The sequence below is a fragment of the Heptranchias perlo genome, chromosome 33 (assembly GCF_035084215.1).
Source record: "Heptranchias perlo isolate sHepPer1 chromosome 33, sHepPer1.hap1, whole genome shotgun sequence".
Taxonomy (NCBI): Eukaryota; Metazoa; Chordata; class Chondrichthyes; order Hexanchiformes; family Hexanchidae; genus Heptranchias; species Heptranchias perlo.
This window is the reverse complement of record NC_090357.1, coordinates 16,811,594-16,831,832: the sequence shown is the minus strand read 5'-3', so window position 1 is coordinate 16,831,832 and position 20,239 is coordinate 16,811,594. Positions and strand designations below refer to the sequence as shown.

The following is a 20,239-nucleotide window of genomic DNA, read 5'->3' as shown; positions in this document are numbered from 1 at the left end:
ATTCAAAATTTAGATGTACATCTTGAAGTTATGTGTAATTTCAGAAATTAAGCTTTCATTGGCTGTTTCAAGCTACATTACTTCTTTCTTAATCCCATATGTATTTCATTCTTGTACTGAAATTTAAATTTATAGATGCACTTTCTGTTTTAAAATGTATTTTCTCCTCCTCTCAAGTACTATTGCAATTCCTGAGTGGGTGGGCAATCATGCATCCTCCTCTCTTCCAATGATACTTAAGCCTATCAGTGGTGGATAAATAGACAAGAGGAGGCCAGTTCGACTCACCCTTTTTGTAGAAAAATGCATAGCCTCCAATCAAGTCCTATCCTTAATAGCATTGCCATAATTGGGAACTCAATCTATGAGGATAAGGAAAAATCAATGTCCTACACCATGAAGCACACCAATATTCTATGCAACCTTAAACAAGTAATTGTAAACACTATAATACCTGAAAACATTGGACTGCTTTGGGGCAGCTAACTGCTCAATGAAGTTCAATTAATTAGAGCGATGGTGCAGAATAGTTTCCTTCTTCATGAAAACAGGCTGTGCTTTTGTCATGTGCTGCCTTAGATTTTTTTTAACCATCAACTGGACCAATGTATGCACAAGCAGATCCCACAACAGCAATGAAATAAATAGCTAGTTAATCTGTTTTTGATGGAGTTCGTTGAGGGATAAATGTTGATGAGGACGCCACTGCTCCTCTTCAAATAGTGTGTTGAGATCTTTTACATCCACCTAAACATGCAGACAGGGTCTCAGTTCAAGGTTTAATCGAAAAGTGAGCACCTCCAACAATGCAGCATTCCCTCAGTACCGAAGTGTCAAATAAGTCTGGGCCTATAACAGTTCCCTGCACCCTGGCTGGCTTCAAACTGATAGAACAGTGCTCTAAGATACTTGCCAATTCTTGCAGTATATTGCAAAGATTCTTTGAAACCACAAAGTGCTTATAATTCATTCTCCCTCATTCAATATATTAGCAATAGCTATTTATGATTTCAAAAAATTGTGTATTTAGTCTCATCAAAACACATTATATCTATATATATATATATATATATATATTTATATGTAGGATACTCTTCACCATTTTAACTAACCTATTTATTCATCCCTAATTGACTATATAAATGTGTCACTGCATAATTATTTTAAAAAATACAACAGATCCATTGCACTACTGGCTTAAGACTGTAGTTCAGGGACTGGTCATCAATAATAGTGTCAGCAAAGAACTCAGTATTGTAGAAAAGTTATCTTTAACTGTTGCTGTTGTACAAATTCTTAGATGAAAAATCTTCAAAATACTTTGTTTTTAGTCTAGACTCAGCATTGCTCAGGCAGTATGCGCCCCAACCAAGAACATAGCAACATTGGAACTGCTAGACGCAAAAAGACCAAGGAACATCTCATTCGCCTTCTACCAGCCTGAAAGTTGCATGATACAACAATAATGGAGTTGTTGACTAATTATAGCAATTAATCTCTAACAATTGGTCTACAACAGACCCAGGCATGGCATCAAGAAAACGCCAGTGGTGGAGAGCTTTTGGAAATGTAGGTCCCAAGTCACCTGTTCCTTCCAAGCACGCTACACTTACCACATGTCACATCTCAAATTACTCACACACTGTATCCCTAAATATTATTTTCTGAAAGTAATCTCTCATTTGCATTTGAATGAATCAATACTAACTGCTTCCACCTGTAAAACGGTCATAGCAAGGCCTAATTTCTACCCCATGAACTCCAATGTATTTTGAATGTACTTCTTACATTCATAATGCAGGACATGGGTTTTATAAAATAGATTTACATGCCCCAAGAGAAATTATAATAATCATTTTATGATAATCGCCATTATAGTATATTACATTCTGAAGCTTATTTTAATTATGAAGCTCTCTTTAACATGAGGTGAACAGCTATTATTAAATGTAGGATAGCAATTTCTGTCTTATTTCTGAGATCATAATGCATATTCTTCTCATTTCTAAACATTTCAGTTGCTGACATCCTATTTTTAGAAGAAATAATAGGTGCCTAAGTTCAGCAAACTGCCACAATCCAGCATCAGATATCTGTAAATGAGCAAACAGAGATACTGGAGGCTAGCACACTACTCTCAAAGATAGCCTGTAGTACTGTACTGCAGGTAGTCTCCATCAACCCTATTTATCATTATCTAGCCCTTATTTTAAGTTTATACTCCTCTGCCTCCACCTCCAACAGAAATCTATGAAGCTGCCATTCAAAAAGCATCCATAAACCCAGCATTCACTGATGTAGGTGGCACCTATGTGGGAAGGCATTTAATTTTGCTTTAAATTTTCTCATTTTCAAACCTTGTCGTCATCTCATAACAATGTGTTCAGTTGAAAGAAATGAATAGCTTCCACTTAATCAACTAATTTCAATACTTTAAAGGAGCAGTATCTTCATGAGAAAATGTTTGGCGAAGCTGTTATTCTTTTGTTTCTGAACAGAAGCCAGAATTATGCTAATTACACTGAAAAGCACCAACACTTCTCTTACGCATATCACCGTTCCCAGAATGGCAAATTTTTGGCTCCTCCCTCCCCAAACAATAAAGGGGTTGCTTAACACATTGTCATGAAGACTGTGCCACTTTAAAATTAAATCTTTCTTTGTTATACATTCTTTTTTCTTGTTTTCATGGCGTAAAAACCTAACATATTATCTTTGTTCCCAAAGCAACTCCAATAAGCTGCTACAAATCAGATATTATATTCAAAAATACATTTACACAGGGAGCAGATACAAGTTATGACACTGTCATCTTTATTCTCTGGAAATGTACTATGAAATCAAAGTTCCCACTGGTATAACTCCAGGTATCCATTTATGTTGAATAGATTTTTATATAAAATAGCCTGAAATCCTCAGCATACGCAGCATGGACTAATACCCATGATGCCATGGGCAAACAACAAAGGACATCTGATAACCTGTGTCCATTGATACCTATCCTAAATTTAATTGCAAAATACTACCCTCCGTTCAGTCATACCCCATAGCCCAGTCCACCCTATGAATCCAGAGAGATGCAGGCTGCCACTTCCACGTTCCACTATTACTGGCAACACACACATGCTGTAACCCAGTTATTCCACTAGCTGCATAGCAGGAATCTTTAAATGTGGCATGACAGAGATTCTGAAATTTCACAGACAGAAAACCCAGTGAGATCCTCAAGGCTGAGAACCAAATCCAGAACACCTACTACCTACAAATCAAATATTCCTGTCACATCAACCCAACTGGGTCACCCCCAACAAAAATAGGACAAAACTAGTTTTTTTTAAATGAGGCTATGAAATATTTATTACTGTGTCTATAAAATAAAACACAATGAGTGTAGAAAATAGGCCATGAAATTACTTTATCTGGTGACAAGTTGGATTTATGTATAAAGCAACATAAACACTCTACACCTACAACAAACTAAAAGAGAAGCAGATTGAGATAAACCAGTCTAAATAGCACTCTCTAAGGCAGCAAGTGCAAGTAAAACCCTTAAATCCTAGGGGAGTGTTGGAGAGGTGTGATGAGGAAAGTATAATTCTAAACATCTTCAGGATGTAACCTAAGATCCGGTCAGAAAATTAGAATAAAGAAACCCAGCTCACTACTGAAGTGGACCCAGCAGACTACCGACTGGGAATTCTCATAGTAACCATAATAGATCCTAACCTAGCCAAACATCTGTGGTTTCTCCCAACTGTAGAACCTCAACCACTCAAACAATGTGGCTCAAGTTGCAGTGGAAGATGGCTCAGTTAGAAAAAAAAACTTGTGCACTCAGACTGAACCAAAAGAATTTTTCAGGATTTGTTCTCTAATCTTGACCTAATACAACAACATACAATCACATTAACAACATTCCCATATAGGTGCAACACACAGAAAGCAAAAAGGCACTTGGCAACCCACCCAACCAGAAGAAAACCATTGGGTCACGACAGGAAAAGCTAAGCAATCCATGTAATAATTTCTTTTCAAAACCTCCCCCAAACCCAAACACAAGCTGCCATGCTCATCCACAAGCCATGCATAACTATATACCACTTACCAATCTGTACTATACTTGATGCTTTTCAGCAATGTAATGGATTGAGCAATTTGCAATGTACCGTAACACACCAAATGTAGACCAGTTGTAAAATAAAAGACTTTTAAAATTATATTAAAAGGGTAGTAATGGCATAATGTGGTTGCAGGTAGGCATAATATAATGAAAGTGCTGCATCTCATTCCAAATGTGCAGAGGATCTCTAAAAATAGATACACGATCATATTATTGCTGTTCTCCTAAATAAATGCTGAAGTGACTAGGATGGAGGAATGGCAATCTGAATTTTATTCACATGCACTCCATTTCTGTTAGTTAATTAAGCTGTTTCCCACAAACTTTTATCAATGCACAGTGTCACAGAATGAGAGATGTACATCTGCGATTCTCCATACAGTGAGTTCCCAGTCTCAATTAGGTAAAACATCAAGCAGATGCCAGGCACTTCCTCACAGTGAAGGAGGAAAAAATAGTGAATGACTCACTCAAGCTGCTCATGTGAGCTCCTAGCAGTCAGTTACAAAATAACACTGGCAAAGGTCCTGTAGCAGATTACTTTTTGGCTAGGGGATGATGCAGGAGCAGCTAAAAAAGAGAAAACTTTTAAATGGGGAAGAGACTATTTTTACTGTTTTGTCAGTATAAGAATTGACAAGAATCCTCTGTAAAACAGCTTCTTAATGACTTCAAACTGCCATGGAATTACTTCTGAAATATAATGTATTGCATACTACTTCATCTATAGATTATAACTTTTTTCTTGTAATAAAAGTTTTGTTTCAATTCAAATTTTAACATTTTATCTACTACAATTTACTAATCTAAATATTTCTAGGCAAAAAAGGATAAGTGATATAAACAGATGATTAAAAGTTATTTTGCTGAAATATATATGCTTGTATTAGTAACAGGACATGTATAGTGTTTTGGAATTATTTTGTCATTTATAAAATAAAATGCACAAAAATGCATTTGTTGCTGGCAGTAAAATAACTTAGTATTAATTACTGTAGTTTACTGGGCATGCCTGGATATACTACTTCTTTTTAACACTTCCGGTGATGGATTTCCTATGCAGTAACACTCCTGTAGAAAGTCTGTCTTTAAAAGTTCTATTTTGGTTTGTAAATGTATCCACAAAAGTTTAACAAAAATGTTGAATTTAATACATTGAGAAGATGCCAGAGATTGTTCTTATAACCAAATGAGGGAGATAAATGGCATACTGAAGCCAGTGTTTTAATCGACTATTCAAAAAGGCCTAATGTTGATCTAACTTCTGGCTGAAAGCTCTGACGTTACAGTATAATGGTTGGTGGTGGGTGGCTGGAACCACAGTGCCGAAGGAAGTTTAAATACAGAAATGATTAACGGTCGAATAGGCAATGGGGAAGTGGGAGAGGTGTGCCCATATTTCCTGCCAACCTGTAACACAAGACTGTATTTGTCACCTGTCTTAAAAATATTTATTAAAAAATCTGTTAGCTTGATTAACCATGTCCACTGTGCAAAAGAGGGCAGAAAAATATTAAGCAGGTATTTTCATCACAATTGATGCTGAAGTAGAAAAGGCTTTTATACACACAACTAGTAATTGTGTCAGCCTGTCAGCACACACCCACAATTATGCATCTCAGCTTACTGGACATTAAGTTAAGTAACAACAAACCCCGAGGAGGTACTTTGGAAATGGGCATGTCACAGGCTATTTTACTGCACTTTCCACTCCTGTTTCCAAGCCTGTAGCTGTTTAACCTCTTCCCCTACTAAATTTATAGTTCTCTGCCCTCCCTTTGCAGCCACCAGTAGAGAGTTTAATAGCATTATAATATGTGGGACAATGATACATTGAAAACAACCAGCCATGATTAGTAAGACAAAAACTAGGGGTCATAAATATAAGATAGTCACTAATAAATCCAATAAAGAATTCAGGGGAATTTTCTTTATCCAGAGTGGTGAGAATGTGGAACTTGCTACCACATGGAGTTGTCGAGGCGAATAGCATAGATGCATTTAAGGGGAAGCTAGATAAGTACATGAGGGAGAAAGGAATAGAAGGATACGTTCATAGGGAGAGATGAAGTAAGGTGAGAGGAGGCTCGGGTGGTGCATGAGCACTTGCGTAGACCTGTTGGGCCGAATGGCCTGTTCCTGTAAATTCTATGTAATTCTATGCAAAACACACAAAAAGAAACCTGTGCCTGAAATCCCAAAATATCTTGCGCACCTCACTCTTTGCCGAAGAGCTGTTAGCGCTGTTCACCTGGTAGTTCGTTCTTACACTTGCAGAGCTTTACACTGCATATGATCCACCTTGGCTTCTGTATTCTCACATGGGAACAACTGAAAATTTTCAGTAACTATGCAAGCCTGATGGAATATGCAGACAACAAAATATACAGAATGGGTTTTTTCCATAATTCAGTGTCACATTAACGTCAGGGCAGCCTACTGTCAGGTAAGAAGCAATATAGCCTCAGACTACCAGCCTTAGAAGATTTGGTAGCACTGAAGGATTTGTAGAGATGCTGAATTTACACGGTAGTAAACATTCCACATAACAAATAAGTGGAAAAGCTGCCATAGAGTTGACTCTACCAAGTGGAGGAGCTTCAGCCTTTGCAATTGTCCAACAGGTTTGAGGTGCTTTCAGCCTGTGTGGACGAAAGCGGGGTCTGCAGGATGGATGAGCAAACTGATCGTGGCACCATGGTACAGGAAGCCATTCAAGCGGGGGGAGTTAGTATGAACGTAGTGGTAGTAGGGGACAGTATAGTCAGGGCGATAGACCCAGTTCTCTGCAGCCGAGAACAAGGCTGTTGCCTGCCCGGTGCCAAGGTTCGGGGCATTGCTCTGGGCTGGGGAGGAACTTGCAGTGGGAGGGGGAGGATTCAGTTGTCGTGGTCCACGTAGGTACCAACCGCACAGGTAGGACGAGGGAAGAAGTTCTGCTTAGGGAGTATGAGCAGCTAGGGACTAAATTAAAAAGCAGAACCTCAAAAGGTAATAATCTCTGGATTATTACCTGAGCCACGAGCAAATTGGCATAGGGTAAATAAGATTAGAGAATTAAATCTGTGGCTCAAAGATTGGTGTGGGAGAAATGGGTTTTGATTCATGAGGCACTGGCACCAGTACTGGGGAAAGTGGGAGCTGTACCGTTGGGACAGGCTTCATCTCAACCATGCTGGGGCCGATGTTCTGGCAAATCGTGTAACTAGGGCGGTAGAGAAGGCTTTAGGCTAAATAATGGGGGCGAGGGATCAAGTAAGGGAAGATGTGATGAATAAAGAAAGAAGACAAGGCAAGAGGGCAAGGTAGCAATAAGGGAAATGATAACCAGAGAGTGGCAGGAAGGGCCAGAGCATGCAAATTTAAGAGTGCGCCAGCAGATAAGGCTAGAGGTTGCAAAAATAGTAAAAAGACAGTGCTAAAGGCTTTGTATCTGAATGCGTGCAGCATTCGTAACAAAATGGATGAATTGACAGCTCAAATAGAAATAAATATGTACGATCTGATAGCCATTACATAGACATGGCTGCAAGATGACAAAGGCTGGAACCTGAATATTCAAGGGTACTTGACATTTCAGAAGGACAGGAAGCTTGGAAAAGGTGGAGGGGTAGCTCTGTTAATTAAGGATGACATGAATATAATAGAGAAATGACCTTAGTTCTAAAGACCAAGATGTAGAATCAGTTTGGGTAGAGTAAAGGCAAGAAGTCACTCGTGGGAGTAGTTTGTAGACCCGCTAACAGTAACCACACTGTAGGCCAGGGTATACAGGAAGAAATAATGGGGGCTTGTGAGAAAGGAACAATGATAATCATGGGTGATTTTAATCTTCATGTAGATTGGAAGAATTTGATTGGCAAAGGTAGCCTGGAAGATGAGTTCATAGAGTGCTTTCGGGACAGTTTTAGAGCAGCACATTCTAGAGCCAACCAGAGAGCAGGCTATTCTAGATCTGGTAATGTCTAATGAGACAGGATTAATTAATGACCTCGTGGTAAAGGAGCCTCTAGGTAGCAGTGATCACAATATGATTGAATTTCACATTCAGTTTGAGGGAGAGAAAAGTCTAAGACTAGTGTTTTAAACTTAAATAAGGGCAATTATGAGGGCATGAAGACAGAGCTGGCTAAAGTGAACTTGGAAATTAGGTTAAGGGATATGTCAGTAGAGATGCAGTGGCGGACATTTAATGAGATATTTCATAATACTCAGCAAAGATACATTCCAGTGAGAAAGAAATACTCTAGGGGAAGGTCATACCATCCGTGGCTAACTAAGGAAGTTAAAGCTAGTATCAAATTGAAAGAAAAAGCATACAATTCCGTGAAGATTAGTGGCAGGTCAGAAGATTGGGCATAATATAAAAAACAGCAAAGAATAACTAAAAGAATAATAAGGAGGGAGAAATTAGAGTACGAAAGAAAGCTAGCTAGAAATGTAAAAACAGATAGTAAGAGTTTCTACAGGTTTTTAAAAAGGAAACGATTAAGTAAAGTGAGCATTGGTCCTCTAGAGCGAGTCTGGGGAATTAATAATGCAGAATAAGGAAATGGCGGATGAATTGAACAGATATTTTGCATCCATCTTCACTGTAGAGGATACAAATAACATGCTAGAAATAATTGTGAGTCAAGTGGTGAAAGGGAGGGAGGAACTTAAAATATTTACAATCACCAGGGAAAGGGTTTTGAAAAAAATATTAGAATTAAAAGCTGATAAGTTCCCAGGTTCTGACGGACCACATCCTAGGGTCTTAAAAAAAGTGGCTGCAGAGATAGTAAATGCATTGGTATTAATTTTCCAAAATTCCCCAGATTCTGGAAGGGTCCCACCAGGTTGGAAAATAGTGAATGTAACTCCTCTATTCAAGAAAGAAGGGAGACAGAAAGCAGGAAATTACAGGCCAGTTAGCTTAACATCTGCATTAGGGAAAATGCTAGAATCTATTTTTAAGGAAGTTATAGCAGGGCACTTAGAAAATCTCAATGCAATCAGGCTTTGTGAAAGGGAAATCATGTTTGACTAATTTATTAGAGTTCTTTGAGGAAGTAACAAGCAACGTAGAAAAAGAGGATCCTGTGGATGTGGTGTTCTTGGATTTTCAGAAGGCTTTTGACAAGGTGCCACATCAAAGGCTACTACACAAAATAAAAGCTCATGGTGTAGGGGGTAACATATTAGCATGGATAAAGGATAGGTTAGCAAACAGGAAAAAGAGAGTAGACATAAATGGGTTATTTTCAGGTTGGTAAGATGTAACGAGTGGAGCGCCTCAGGGATCAGTGCTTGGGCCTCAACTATTTACAATCTATATCAATGACTTGGATGAAGGGACCAAATGCATGGTTGCTAAATTTGCTAATGACACAAAGGTAGGTAGGAAAGTAAATTGTGAAGAGGACATAAGGGAGTCTGCAAAGGAATATAGGTGGGTTAAGTGAGTGGACAAACATTTGGCAGATGGAGTATAATGTGGGAAAATGTGAACTTGTCCATTTTGGCAGGAGCAATAGAAAAGCAGTATATTATTTAAATGGAGAGAGATTGCAGAACTCTGAGGTACAGAGGGATCTGGGTATCCTAGTACATGAATCACAAAAAGTTAGTATGCAGGTACAGCAAGTGATTGGGAAGGCAAATGGGAATGTTGTCATTTATTGCAAGGGGAATGGAATATAAAAGTTTTGCTACAGTTGCAGATGGCCTTGGTGAGACCACATCTAGAATACTGTGTGCAGTTTTGGTCTCCTTATTTAAGAAAGGACATAATTGCTTTGGAGGCGGTTCAGAGAACTCGAATGATTCCTGGGATGAGGGGGTTATCTTATGAGGAAAGGTTGGACAAGTTGGGCCTGTATACACTGGAGTTTAGAAGAATGAGATGTGATCTTATTGAAACATATAACATCCTGAGGGGATTAGAAGGGGCAGATGCTGAGAGGATGTTTCCCCTTGTGGGAGAGACTAGAACTAGGGGCCACAGTTTAAAAATAAAGGGGTCTCCCATTTAAGACGGAGATGAGGAGAATTTTTTTCTCTCAGAGGGTCATGAGTCTGTGGAACTCCCTTCCCCAAAGAGCGGTGGAGGCAGGATCATTGAATATTTTTTAAGGCTGAGTTAGATAAATTCCTGATAAACAAGGGAGTCAAAAGTTATAATAGGTAGACGGGAAAGTAGGGTTGAGGTCGCAATCAGATCAGCCATGATCTTATCAAATGGCAGAGCAGGATCGAGGGGCCAAATGGCCTGCTCCTGCTCTTAATTCATATGTTCGTATACCTAGTTCCTTATTTTGTTGAGCAAATGGATGTTTTTTTTTAAAGCTTGGATTTATTGTCTTATTCTTTGTTTTTTATCTTCTGAATCTTAATTTTTGACATGAATTTTTTTTAAATCACAATTATTATTTGGCAAATATAGATTTCTTTCGGTTGGAATTATATGTGCAAATACAGGACAGAAAATGCAGTAATGTGATAAATGTTTAAAAGGCAATTTAAAATAATAATCATCCTAACCTGGTGAAGCCAGTCTCAGTGAGTAACAGCTTTATCGTGGTTTGAGACAGTTAAGAAATATTTCATTTTGATTGGTTAATTCTACCTTGTGGTGAAATCCATATGGTAAAACCAATTTGTAATTCTAGGTCAGTCAGCTGACCAATTTTGGTACTCTGATTGTTACGCAAAAGGAGTTACCATCAAAATGGAAGATAAAAGCTGATTGGACCTATGAAAGATACCAGTCAGGGACTGGGGGTTTACAAAAAAAGAAACGCTCGAATGATGCCGATTGCATGAGTGCCTCAGGTACCAAGTTATTTTGGCTTACCTTTAACGTAAACTATTGGTTTGGAGGCTACACGTATTATGTTACAATACAGTAAACACTGCAAAAGAGCATTCCATCTACTCAGAAGCTGTAATCCTACGTTCTGGTTTCATTATATCTGTTAGGCCTGCAACATAGAATTTTCTGAAAATAATTCTAAAGCTAATGTTGGTCACATTCAAATATTTGCTACCAGACAGAGTCGATTCATTCATTTTTAATTTGGGAAGCTGCCAAACAAATGTTTGAAATTCATAATATTAATAGAATGCAGCCAATATTAAGCTAATAAGACAGCGGCCATTATAACTGAGATGCAAGCTAATGGACAGCCTCCAAAACACATTTAAGAACTACATTTTTAAAAAGATAATTAAATTCAATACCAATAACAAAAAATAGAAATGATCAGATATAATCTGGATATTTATGCAAAGATTTTTAAAGGCTAGTGCTAGAAGAAAGAAAACTCAAAGAGGCACTTCATGAATCTGAGCCTTGCCAATACAGCACAACAAAAAATATGATGTGGAGATGTCGGTGATGGACTGGGGTTGACAATTGTAAACAATTTTACAACACCAAGTTATAGTCCAACAAATTTATTTTAAATTAAATTCCACAAGCTTTCGGAGGCTTCCTCCTTCGTCGGGCGGATGGTTTCCACCATCCGCCCGACGAAGGAGGAAGCCTCCGAAAGCTTGTGGAATTTAATTTAAAATAAATTTGTTGGACTATAACTTGGTGTTGTAAAATTGTTTACAATCAACAAAAAATAGTTTAGTAACATTTAGTCACAGTCAATGCCACAGCAGTGAGCTGAGGTTGTATTTTCATCAACATTACTTCTGACCATTCATTCAATTATTTTTTAGAATCTTTATTTGTGTCTAATTCATTCCTGGTGCACAGTATATATGGTGATTACATAATCAAATACTAAACCAAGAACTCCACCAAAAATACCCACACCTCATTACATTAAGGAATCCCCAAGTATGCTCAATTAATCTACTATTCAAACCTGTTTCTTTTGGAGAACCACTCAAAACTGTCTGAAAAGGTTGGAAAGTTTGTTTCTATAACTAAAAATCAAAAGGGATGTGGGCTATTTATTTAAAGATACATCACAGGCCATGTACAAGTGCTTATGCCTAAGTGTGATGATCCTCCACAATATAATCTTTTTTCTAACACTGCACTAGAACATTTGCTACTGTAACAGGTGTTGCAGCCACTATCTGTATTGCACATAATCCAAGTTTACAATTATCAGGATCAAAACACTAATGTGAGCAAAGAACTGTACAAACTAGACTAAACTAAACAGTCTCAGTGAGATTCCTGACTTATCTTTTCTCTGACTTGGTTAAGTTTTGACCACAACAACTTGCATTTATATAGCGCCTTTAATTTAGTAAAACATCCTAAGGCACATGAGACAAAACTTGACACTGAGCCACATAAAAAGAGATATTAGGACAGGTGACCAAAAGCTTGGTCAAAGAGATAGGTTTTAAGGAGCAACTTAAAGGAGGAGAGGTAGAGAAGCGGACAGGTTTAGGAAGGGAATTCCAGAGCTTAGAGCCACAGACTTAAGACATGGTTAGTTATGAGCACATATTACTAAACTAGTTGATTTTAATATGTTGCACACATTATCCACCTTTTGGGGGGGGGGGGGAAGAGGTGAATAAGGGAAAAGGTTGTCTGTCAAACTTCAAGTTGATGTGCCTGACAATGAACCAGCCATGGACAAATCACAATAAAATGGAAAATAACCCCTCGATAACCATCAAGAAGTTCTTGCACATTGAATGTCAATCACAGAATGGTTCCCAAGGTCTTTAAGCAATGTTTTTAAGTGCAATACATGCCCACGTGTTATTTATTTTTAAACTATGACAACATTGACAGCTGGATCTTGATTTAACTGATTTTTGTCAGACATCCTCAGGCTGGGTGATATTTACATTGCCTGTCTGCTTTTTGTTGAATTAATGCACTAGGAGGAAAATTGAAAACATTCCATCATTAGCTTCCTTTTTGAGATCCTGATCTCTAATTCTGTAAAGCAAAACACTCTTGCGGGGGGACTGTCTTTTTTAAACAGGGTAAGTAATTTCACACCAGCAACAGGATTCACAGGTTTGGAGACACTTGGCACAGGAAAGTGGTTCCACACTACATGGATTTTACAGAGGTGTAGTTGTCAGGACAGAAAGAACTCAGGACCCAAATTTTAATCAATGAATCCAAAGGAAACCAAAGGCTTGCGTGGGGCACAAAGTCCTGTACATAATTCCAAAAATACGTGGCACGTCGCCATTGACAGACCTTGCTGGTAAGGGAGAGTAATCATCCATTTCCATATCAAACATATTTAAACATATTCCAAATAAACCAATTGATTACATCCAATTAATTTTGCTTTCAAATGTATTTCTTTTCATTCGTTTTTCACATCTTTAAGAGGCACGTTAGTTATTTTTACAAAAATTCATGAAAACATGGAAATAGAGCCCTAAAATAATACACGGAGTGTAAATACAAGAAAATGAAGAGAGCTGAATAACGCTGTACAGTCCCAATACCTGGATCTGTTGAAACAGTGAATCATTACGACTGGTTGGACAAAAGCCTTTCAATTAACGCCGTAACCATTTGCCCAGTCCATGTGCGGACATATGAACAAACCGGACAAGCTGCCTTCTCCTCGCCAGAGTACGGTCAGGTTGTACGGCAGAGGCGAGCGCTCCGCGGTCTCCGAGTGAGGGTGAGAAGGAGGAGGATTCGTGATCCAAGTGCCTCCCACTGGCGACATAGCCTAGCCCAACACACACACACGTCGGGAGGCAAGGCACACAGGACACCGCTCAGTTGGAGTCATCAGATCCCAGTCTCACTACATTCTCACTGTTCGCAAAATCCAAAGAGGAGGCTGTACGATCAGATCATTAGATAGCTGCAAGTAGGTAAACGATAAGATGCCGAGGTTACAAACCGTTAGCAACTCGTGTTCTATTCTGACAATTATATACATCTACTGGCATAACGACAATTCAGGAAATTATAGTGGAACACACACACACATAAAATTAAAAATCATAAGTCTGCGGGCATTTTCCCTCAACCTTTTCCGTAATAAATTCCAATGTCAGCGCTGATAATGGAAAGTCACCATATAAACTTGTAATGCAGTTGTTACAATTTCCTGCCAATGGAGGTGCTGTATCACTGGCACCCGGGTGTCATGATAGTGTGGTAAGTTAACAGGCAGTTTGCATGATAAATGTGAACACGGAAATTTACAATGGCATATATAATTATCCCTCACCCTCTAACCCAGCTTCCCCTGAAGACTAACATATAAACATACAAAATTGACTGGCAGGAAAAGACCAGTTGGTCCATCGAGCCTGTCCCACACCATGATGGCTGGACTATTATGACTAAACACTTCTTCCCTCCCCATAGCCAAGTAATCTCCCGGGAGAGGCAACTACATTTGGTCTTGACTCCCTGGGGTCAGTTTTGAGTGCCCTGCATCTGGCATTAATGGGGCACTAACTGCCTCAAAATGGGTTCTGTAGCCTTACTGCCTCGTTACCACCAGCAGCGCAGCCAGCTCCATTTTAAAAGCACCAGTCTGAATCAGTCGATACCCAGAGAATCACCTGCATTGCTTCTCTTCCCCCTCCCGCAGCGTTACCTCTGGAGTTCCCCAAGGCTCTATCCTTGGCCCACTCCTATTTCTCATCTGCATGCTGCCCCTCGGCAATATCATTCGAAAAAACTTGTACTTATCCTTTCTACCTCTTTTTTCGCTCTCTCAATCCAATCTTTCCCTCTCTATATTCCCTTTCTGTGGCAAGCTTAGTTCGTATCCACCGCACAAATACAGGAACTTCACGCCATTCGTTTTTGCAAAGCTAATGGTGGAGCGTCGCATCTCGGACAGAAACTTTTGAATTACTGCGTTTCGCTATTTTGACAGCAAATTCTGGCCCTTACTCTTTGGCAGAGGCAAGTGTATGCAAACTGTACATTTATACACTTTGCAGTTTTACTTGTTGATGGTATCGCTTTTAGTTTATATTTGATTACATTCAGATTGGATTGGTTTTATTATTGTTTGCTGTTCTTTGTGTAAATTTAGAATATAAAAAAGGAATTGGGAAAAAAAATCCAATAATAGGCTGAACAGATAACACACAAATCATGAAACCTAAACGTCATAAGTGGAATATGAAGTATTTCCCCAGTTCTTCATAATATTTTCTGCTTTATACCTTAAAAATGCATTTAAACATGAGACTTGCATGAAAGTAAGTACCTTCAAGGATTGTGCATTGCCTCCAGTGATTTCTTTGGGACTGGATAAATTTAAATTTAGCTGTCAGCTTGAGGCTGCCTGGGTGTATTGCTTTATTATTGTATAATACAGATCAGGAATATTAATCTAAACATTCTCAAATTTTAATATTTTTTCCCAGTAACTAGATCATGGGATATGCTGAAATATGAAAATAAAATGTACATTTAATATACGAACAAATTTCACACACTGAAAATAATCACAAACGCTTGAGAATTTCTGATTGACAAACAATTTCTGTAGGAAATGGCATTTAAATAAGTATCTAGATTTGCACATTTTAGCATCAGTATATCATATCCAACAATGCATGTCATGTTTTGTGTTTAGTTGGTGACTTTTTTCCCCTGTCGTCACGGTTGTAATGTAGGAAATGCGGCAGCCAATTTGTACACAGCAGGATCCTACAAACAATAATGTGATAATGGCCAGATAATCTGTTTTAGGCGTTGGTTGAGGGATAAATATTGGTCAGGACACAGAGCGATCTCCCCCTGCTCGAGACAGGACCTCGCTTTAATGTCTAATCCAAAAGACAGTACTTCTGGCATTGCAGTACTCCCTCAGTACTACACTAAAGTGTCAGCCTAGATCTTGTGCTCAAGTCTCTGGAATGGGACTTGAACCCACAATCTTCTGACTGAGGGGTAAGAGTGCTACCAATGGAGCCACGGCTGACATCTGGGCAGATCTAGTACCTTCACAAACAAAAGAAACAAATACACAGTGTACTCATTCCATTTCTTCAATCAAAATTTCATTGTTTAAACATTTGTCAGAGTAAATTATTACTCCTGAACAGAAGTTAGAAACTGCTTTAATAAAACTTCAATCAGAGAGAGATCATTGAAATGTACTAACCTGAACAAAAATAAAATTTGCAGTTGCGAATAGAGGATTAAACACAAGTACGTTAATACTTTATTAAATATTAATATGTTGCAACTTGGTTATCTTCACTATCAGCTTCAAAATTTCCCTTCATAAAACCCAAATAATCTCTTACGCTTCCACAAAAAAATTAATTTCAATACAACTGCAGGAATTTGTCAATCTCAAGTTCACAATCTCTTTTGCAAAGTCCAAAGTCAGCTTCAGGTGATACAACGAGAAAAGAAATAGAACAGAATGTTAAATTTTATTGCAGTTCCTTTCCTTCAGAGTAGTGGGATTGTGGAATTGACTCTCAGCAGTTAATGTGGTTAGGAATGGGAGTAAGGGTTATAACGATAATTACAGGCATTGATGTTGAGAGTCTTCCTGGCAGTTTGAACCAAAATTATAATTAAGGAACATTAGATATTTCCACAGAAATTAGTGAATCAGTTACATTGCAGTTCTACTCGACAAACTGCTGCAATTCATTGGTTTAAAGATCCCTGCAGGTTTCTCCCAACAAGCTATAAAATTATGGCTGCTGTCATTATTGACTGAATTTTCCTTTTTACATAATGACTTCCTGATATCAAATATATCTAAATATCCTTTCATTTAATATCATACAATCTTTGATTTATCTTGCTCAAAATACATTTATATTATATCCTACCCCTTCTCAAGCTTCAGAGCTAATGTTATATTATTTCAATGAGGAGTGTAGAAGAGCATGCCAGGAGCAGCATTAGGCGTATCTAAAAATGAGGTGCCAACCTGGTGAAGCTACAACACAGGACTACATGCATGCTAAACAGCGGAAGCAACATGCTATAGACAGCTAAACAATTCCACAACCAACGGATCAGATCAAAGCTCTGCAGTCCTGCCAGATCCAGTCATGAATGGTGGAGGACAATTAAACAACTAACGGGAGGAGATGACTCTGTGAACGTCCCCATCCTTAATAATGGCAGAGTCCAGCACGTGAGTACAAAAGACAAGGCTGAAGCGTTTGCAACCATCTTCAGCCAGAAGTGCTGAGTGGATGATCCATCTCAGCCTCCTCCCGATATCCCCACCATCAGAGAAGCCAGTCTTCAGCCAATGCGATTCACTCCATGTGATATCAAGAAAACGGCTGAGTGCACTGGATACAACAAAGGCTATGGGCCGTGACAACGTCCCGGCTGAAGACTTGTGCTCCAGAACTAGCCGCGCCTCTAGCCAAACTGTTCCAATACAGCTACAACACTGGCATCTATCCGACAATGTGGAAAATTGCCCAGGTATGTTCTGTCCACAAAAAAGACAAATCCAATCTGGCCAATTACCACCCATCAGTCTACTCTCAATCATCAGCAAAGTGATGGAAGCAACAGCACTTACTCACCAATGCTCAGTTTGGGTTCCGCCAGGACCACTCGGCTCCAGACCTCATTACAGGCTTGGTCCAAAAATGGACAAAAGAGCTAAATTCCAGAGGTGAGGTGAGAGTGACTGCCCTTGACACAAAGTCAGTGGGAATCGGGGGAAAGCTCTCCAATGGCTGAAGTCATACCTAGCATAAAGGAAGATGGTAGTGGTTGTTGGAGGCCAATCATCTCAGCCCCAGGACATTGCTGTAGGAGTTCCTCAGGACAGTGTCCTTGGCCCAACCATCTTCAGCTGCTTCATCAATGACCTTCCCTCCATCATAAGGTCAGAAATGGGGATGTTCGCTGATGATTGGAGTGTTCAGTTCCATTCGCAACCCCTCAGGTAATGAAGCAGTCCATGCCCGCATGCAGCAAGACCTGGACAACATCCAGGCTTGGGCTGATAAGTGGCAAGTAACATTCATGCCAGACAAGTGCCAGGCAATGACCATCTCCAACAAGAGAGAGTCTAACCACCTCCCTTTGATATTCAACGGCATTACCATCGCCAAATCCCCCACCATCAACATCCTGGGGGTCACCATTGACCAGCCACATAAATACTGTGGCTACAAGAGCAAGTCAGAGGATGGGTATTCTGTGGCGAGTGACTCACCTCCTGACTCCCCAAAGTCTTGCCACCATCTACAAGGCACAAGTCAGGAGTGTGATGGAATACTCTCCATTTGCCTGGATGAGTGCAGCTCCAACAACACTCAAGAAGCTCAACATCATCCAGGACAAAGCAGCCCACTTGACGGACACCCCATCCACCACCCTAAACATTCACTCCCTTCACCACCGGCACACTGTGCCTGCAGTGTGTACCATCTACAGGATGCACTGCAGCAACTCACCAAGTCTTCTTCAACAGCACCTCCCAAACCCGCGACCTCCACCAACCAGAAGGACAAGGGCAGCAGGCACATGGGAACAACACCGCCTCCACGTTCCCCTCCAAGTCACACACCATCCCGACTTGGAAATATATCGCCGTTCCTTCATTGTCGCTGGGTCAAAATCCTGGAACTCCCTACCCAGCAGCACTGTGGGAGAACCTTCACCACACGGACTGCAGCAGTTCAAGAAGGTGGCTCACCACCACCTTCTCAAGCTCAATTAGGGATGGGCAATAAATACTGGCCTTGCCAGTGAGGCCCACATCCCATGAACGAATAAAAAAAAACCCTCTCATCCTGAATCATACCTCATCCTGAAACTGGGCCCAATAGCCCAGTGGTACTTTAAACTGACTTATACTTCCCTGTTTAACAGGCAAAGGCTAAAGGTTAACATTACTACAATATAAAGAGAAATCAATAGTAGTATAACATTAGTGGACTTCAACAGTCTGATTAACCCTTTCATTACAATATGCAAAGAAAGCTTTGAAGTGCATTTTGTAAAAATGTTTGCATATCATCCACATCTGCATCTAGAATCTAGTTTACTATCTAAAATGGCATGTTATACTTGAAAACCTAGTGGTCACAACTAGACACCACACCAAAAAAATGAATGCTCCGTAAACTGCACTGGCACAGTTAAGTATAGTTATCTGACTACAAGTTTTTAAAATAGTGCTGTTAAATTAAGAAAGATTTGATTACTTAGTGCATGCAGGAAAATCAATCCAATAAAGCCCTTAAACATCTTGATTGCTATATGGACCCAATGCTTCCATTTGAACTGAAAGAACTTGACTCTATAGAGCACCTGATAACATGATGCCCCAATTACCTCACAATCAATTAATTACTTTCAAAGCTTAGTCACTGATGTTATCCAGATAAATGCAATAACTAATTTGCACAGAGCAAGATCTCACAAACAGCAAATGAATAAATGATCAGATAATCTGTTTTTGGTGGTGTTGGTTGAGGGATGAAGATTGGTCAGGACACCAGACAAACTCACTGCTTTACTTCAAATAGTGCCATGGGATCTTTCATATCCACCTGAACTGCTGGAACAAGCAGAGATAGGGGCTTTGATTTCATGCCTCATCTGAAAGATGGTACTTCCAGCAATGCAACACTCCCTCAGTACTGCACTGAAGTGTCAGAGGAGAGTATGTGCTTAAGTCCTGGATTGATCAGAAATTCACATTTATTTTAATTTTGAAGAAACATTTCACAGTCACAGTTCCTATTCTGAGTGCTTGCAGATACTGCAAATAAGAAGCTAAAGGATTATTGGATTCTGATTGATAGGTTATTAGATCTCACACTGAGCAGTTATTGGATTTTGAGCTAAAGGTAGCGAACTGAAGCCAACACATATAATTTACCACTGCACCACAAATAATAAATCTTAATTAATGGTTAACCTTTTCAGGAATAGACAAAGATTTTTCTTACATTATTTGAAATAGAAGATAATTAGGTCTTTAGACTGAATATGATCTAATAAGCAAATGGTTTCAGACCAGTGGATAAGATGATTAACAATCAAGGTTTGGATAAACTTGATAAACACTCATCAAAGTGGTAAATGCCAGTTCTGGGAACAGAATAGATTTCTATATTTAACACTCACCACCAGCATCAAGCACTCTCAGGTCAAGTAAAACATGAGCTAGATGCAGAGCACAGTTTCTATTACTCTCCCTCCAA

At 39.3% G+C, this 20,239-nt stretch overlaps 1 protein-coding gene across 1 annotated transcript in view; it reads right to left on the bottom strand.

The window, feature by feature from the left end:
• Positions 1–13,685, bottom strand: part of LOC137301505 (protein Aster-B-like) — a 558,548-nt gene extending 544,863 nt beyond the window's left edge. Inside the window, exon 1 of the mRNA XM_067971031.1 lies at positions 13,550–13,685. Within this exon, the coding sequence (XP_067827132.1) occupies positions 13,550–13,575 (26 nt within the window). The 5' untranslated portion in view covers positions 13,576–13,685. The remainder of the gene's footprint in view (positions 1–13,549) is intronic.
• Between the last annotated feature and the right edge of the window lie 6,554 nt (positions 13,686–20,239).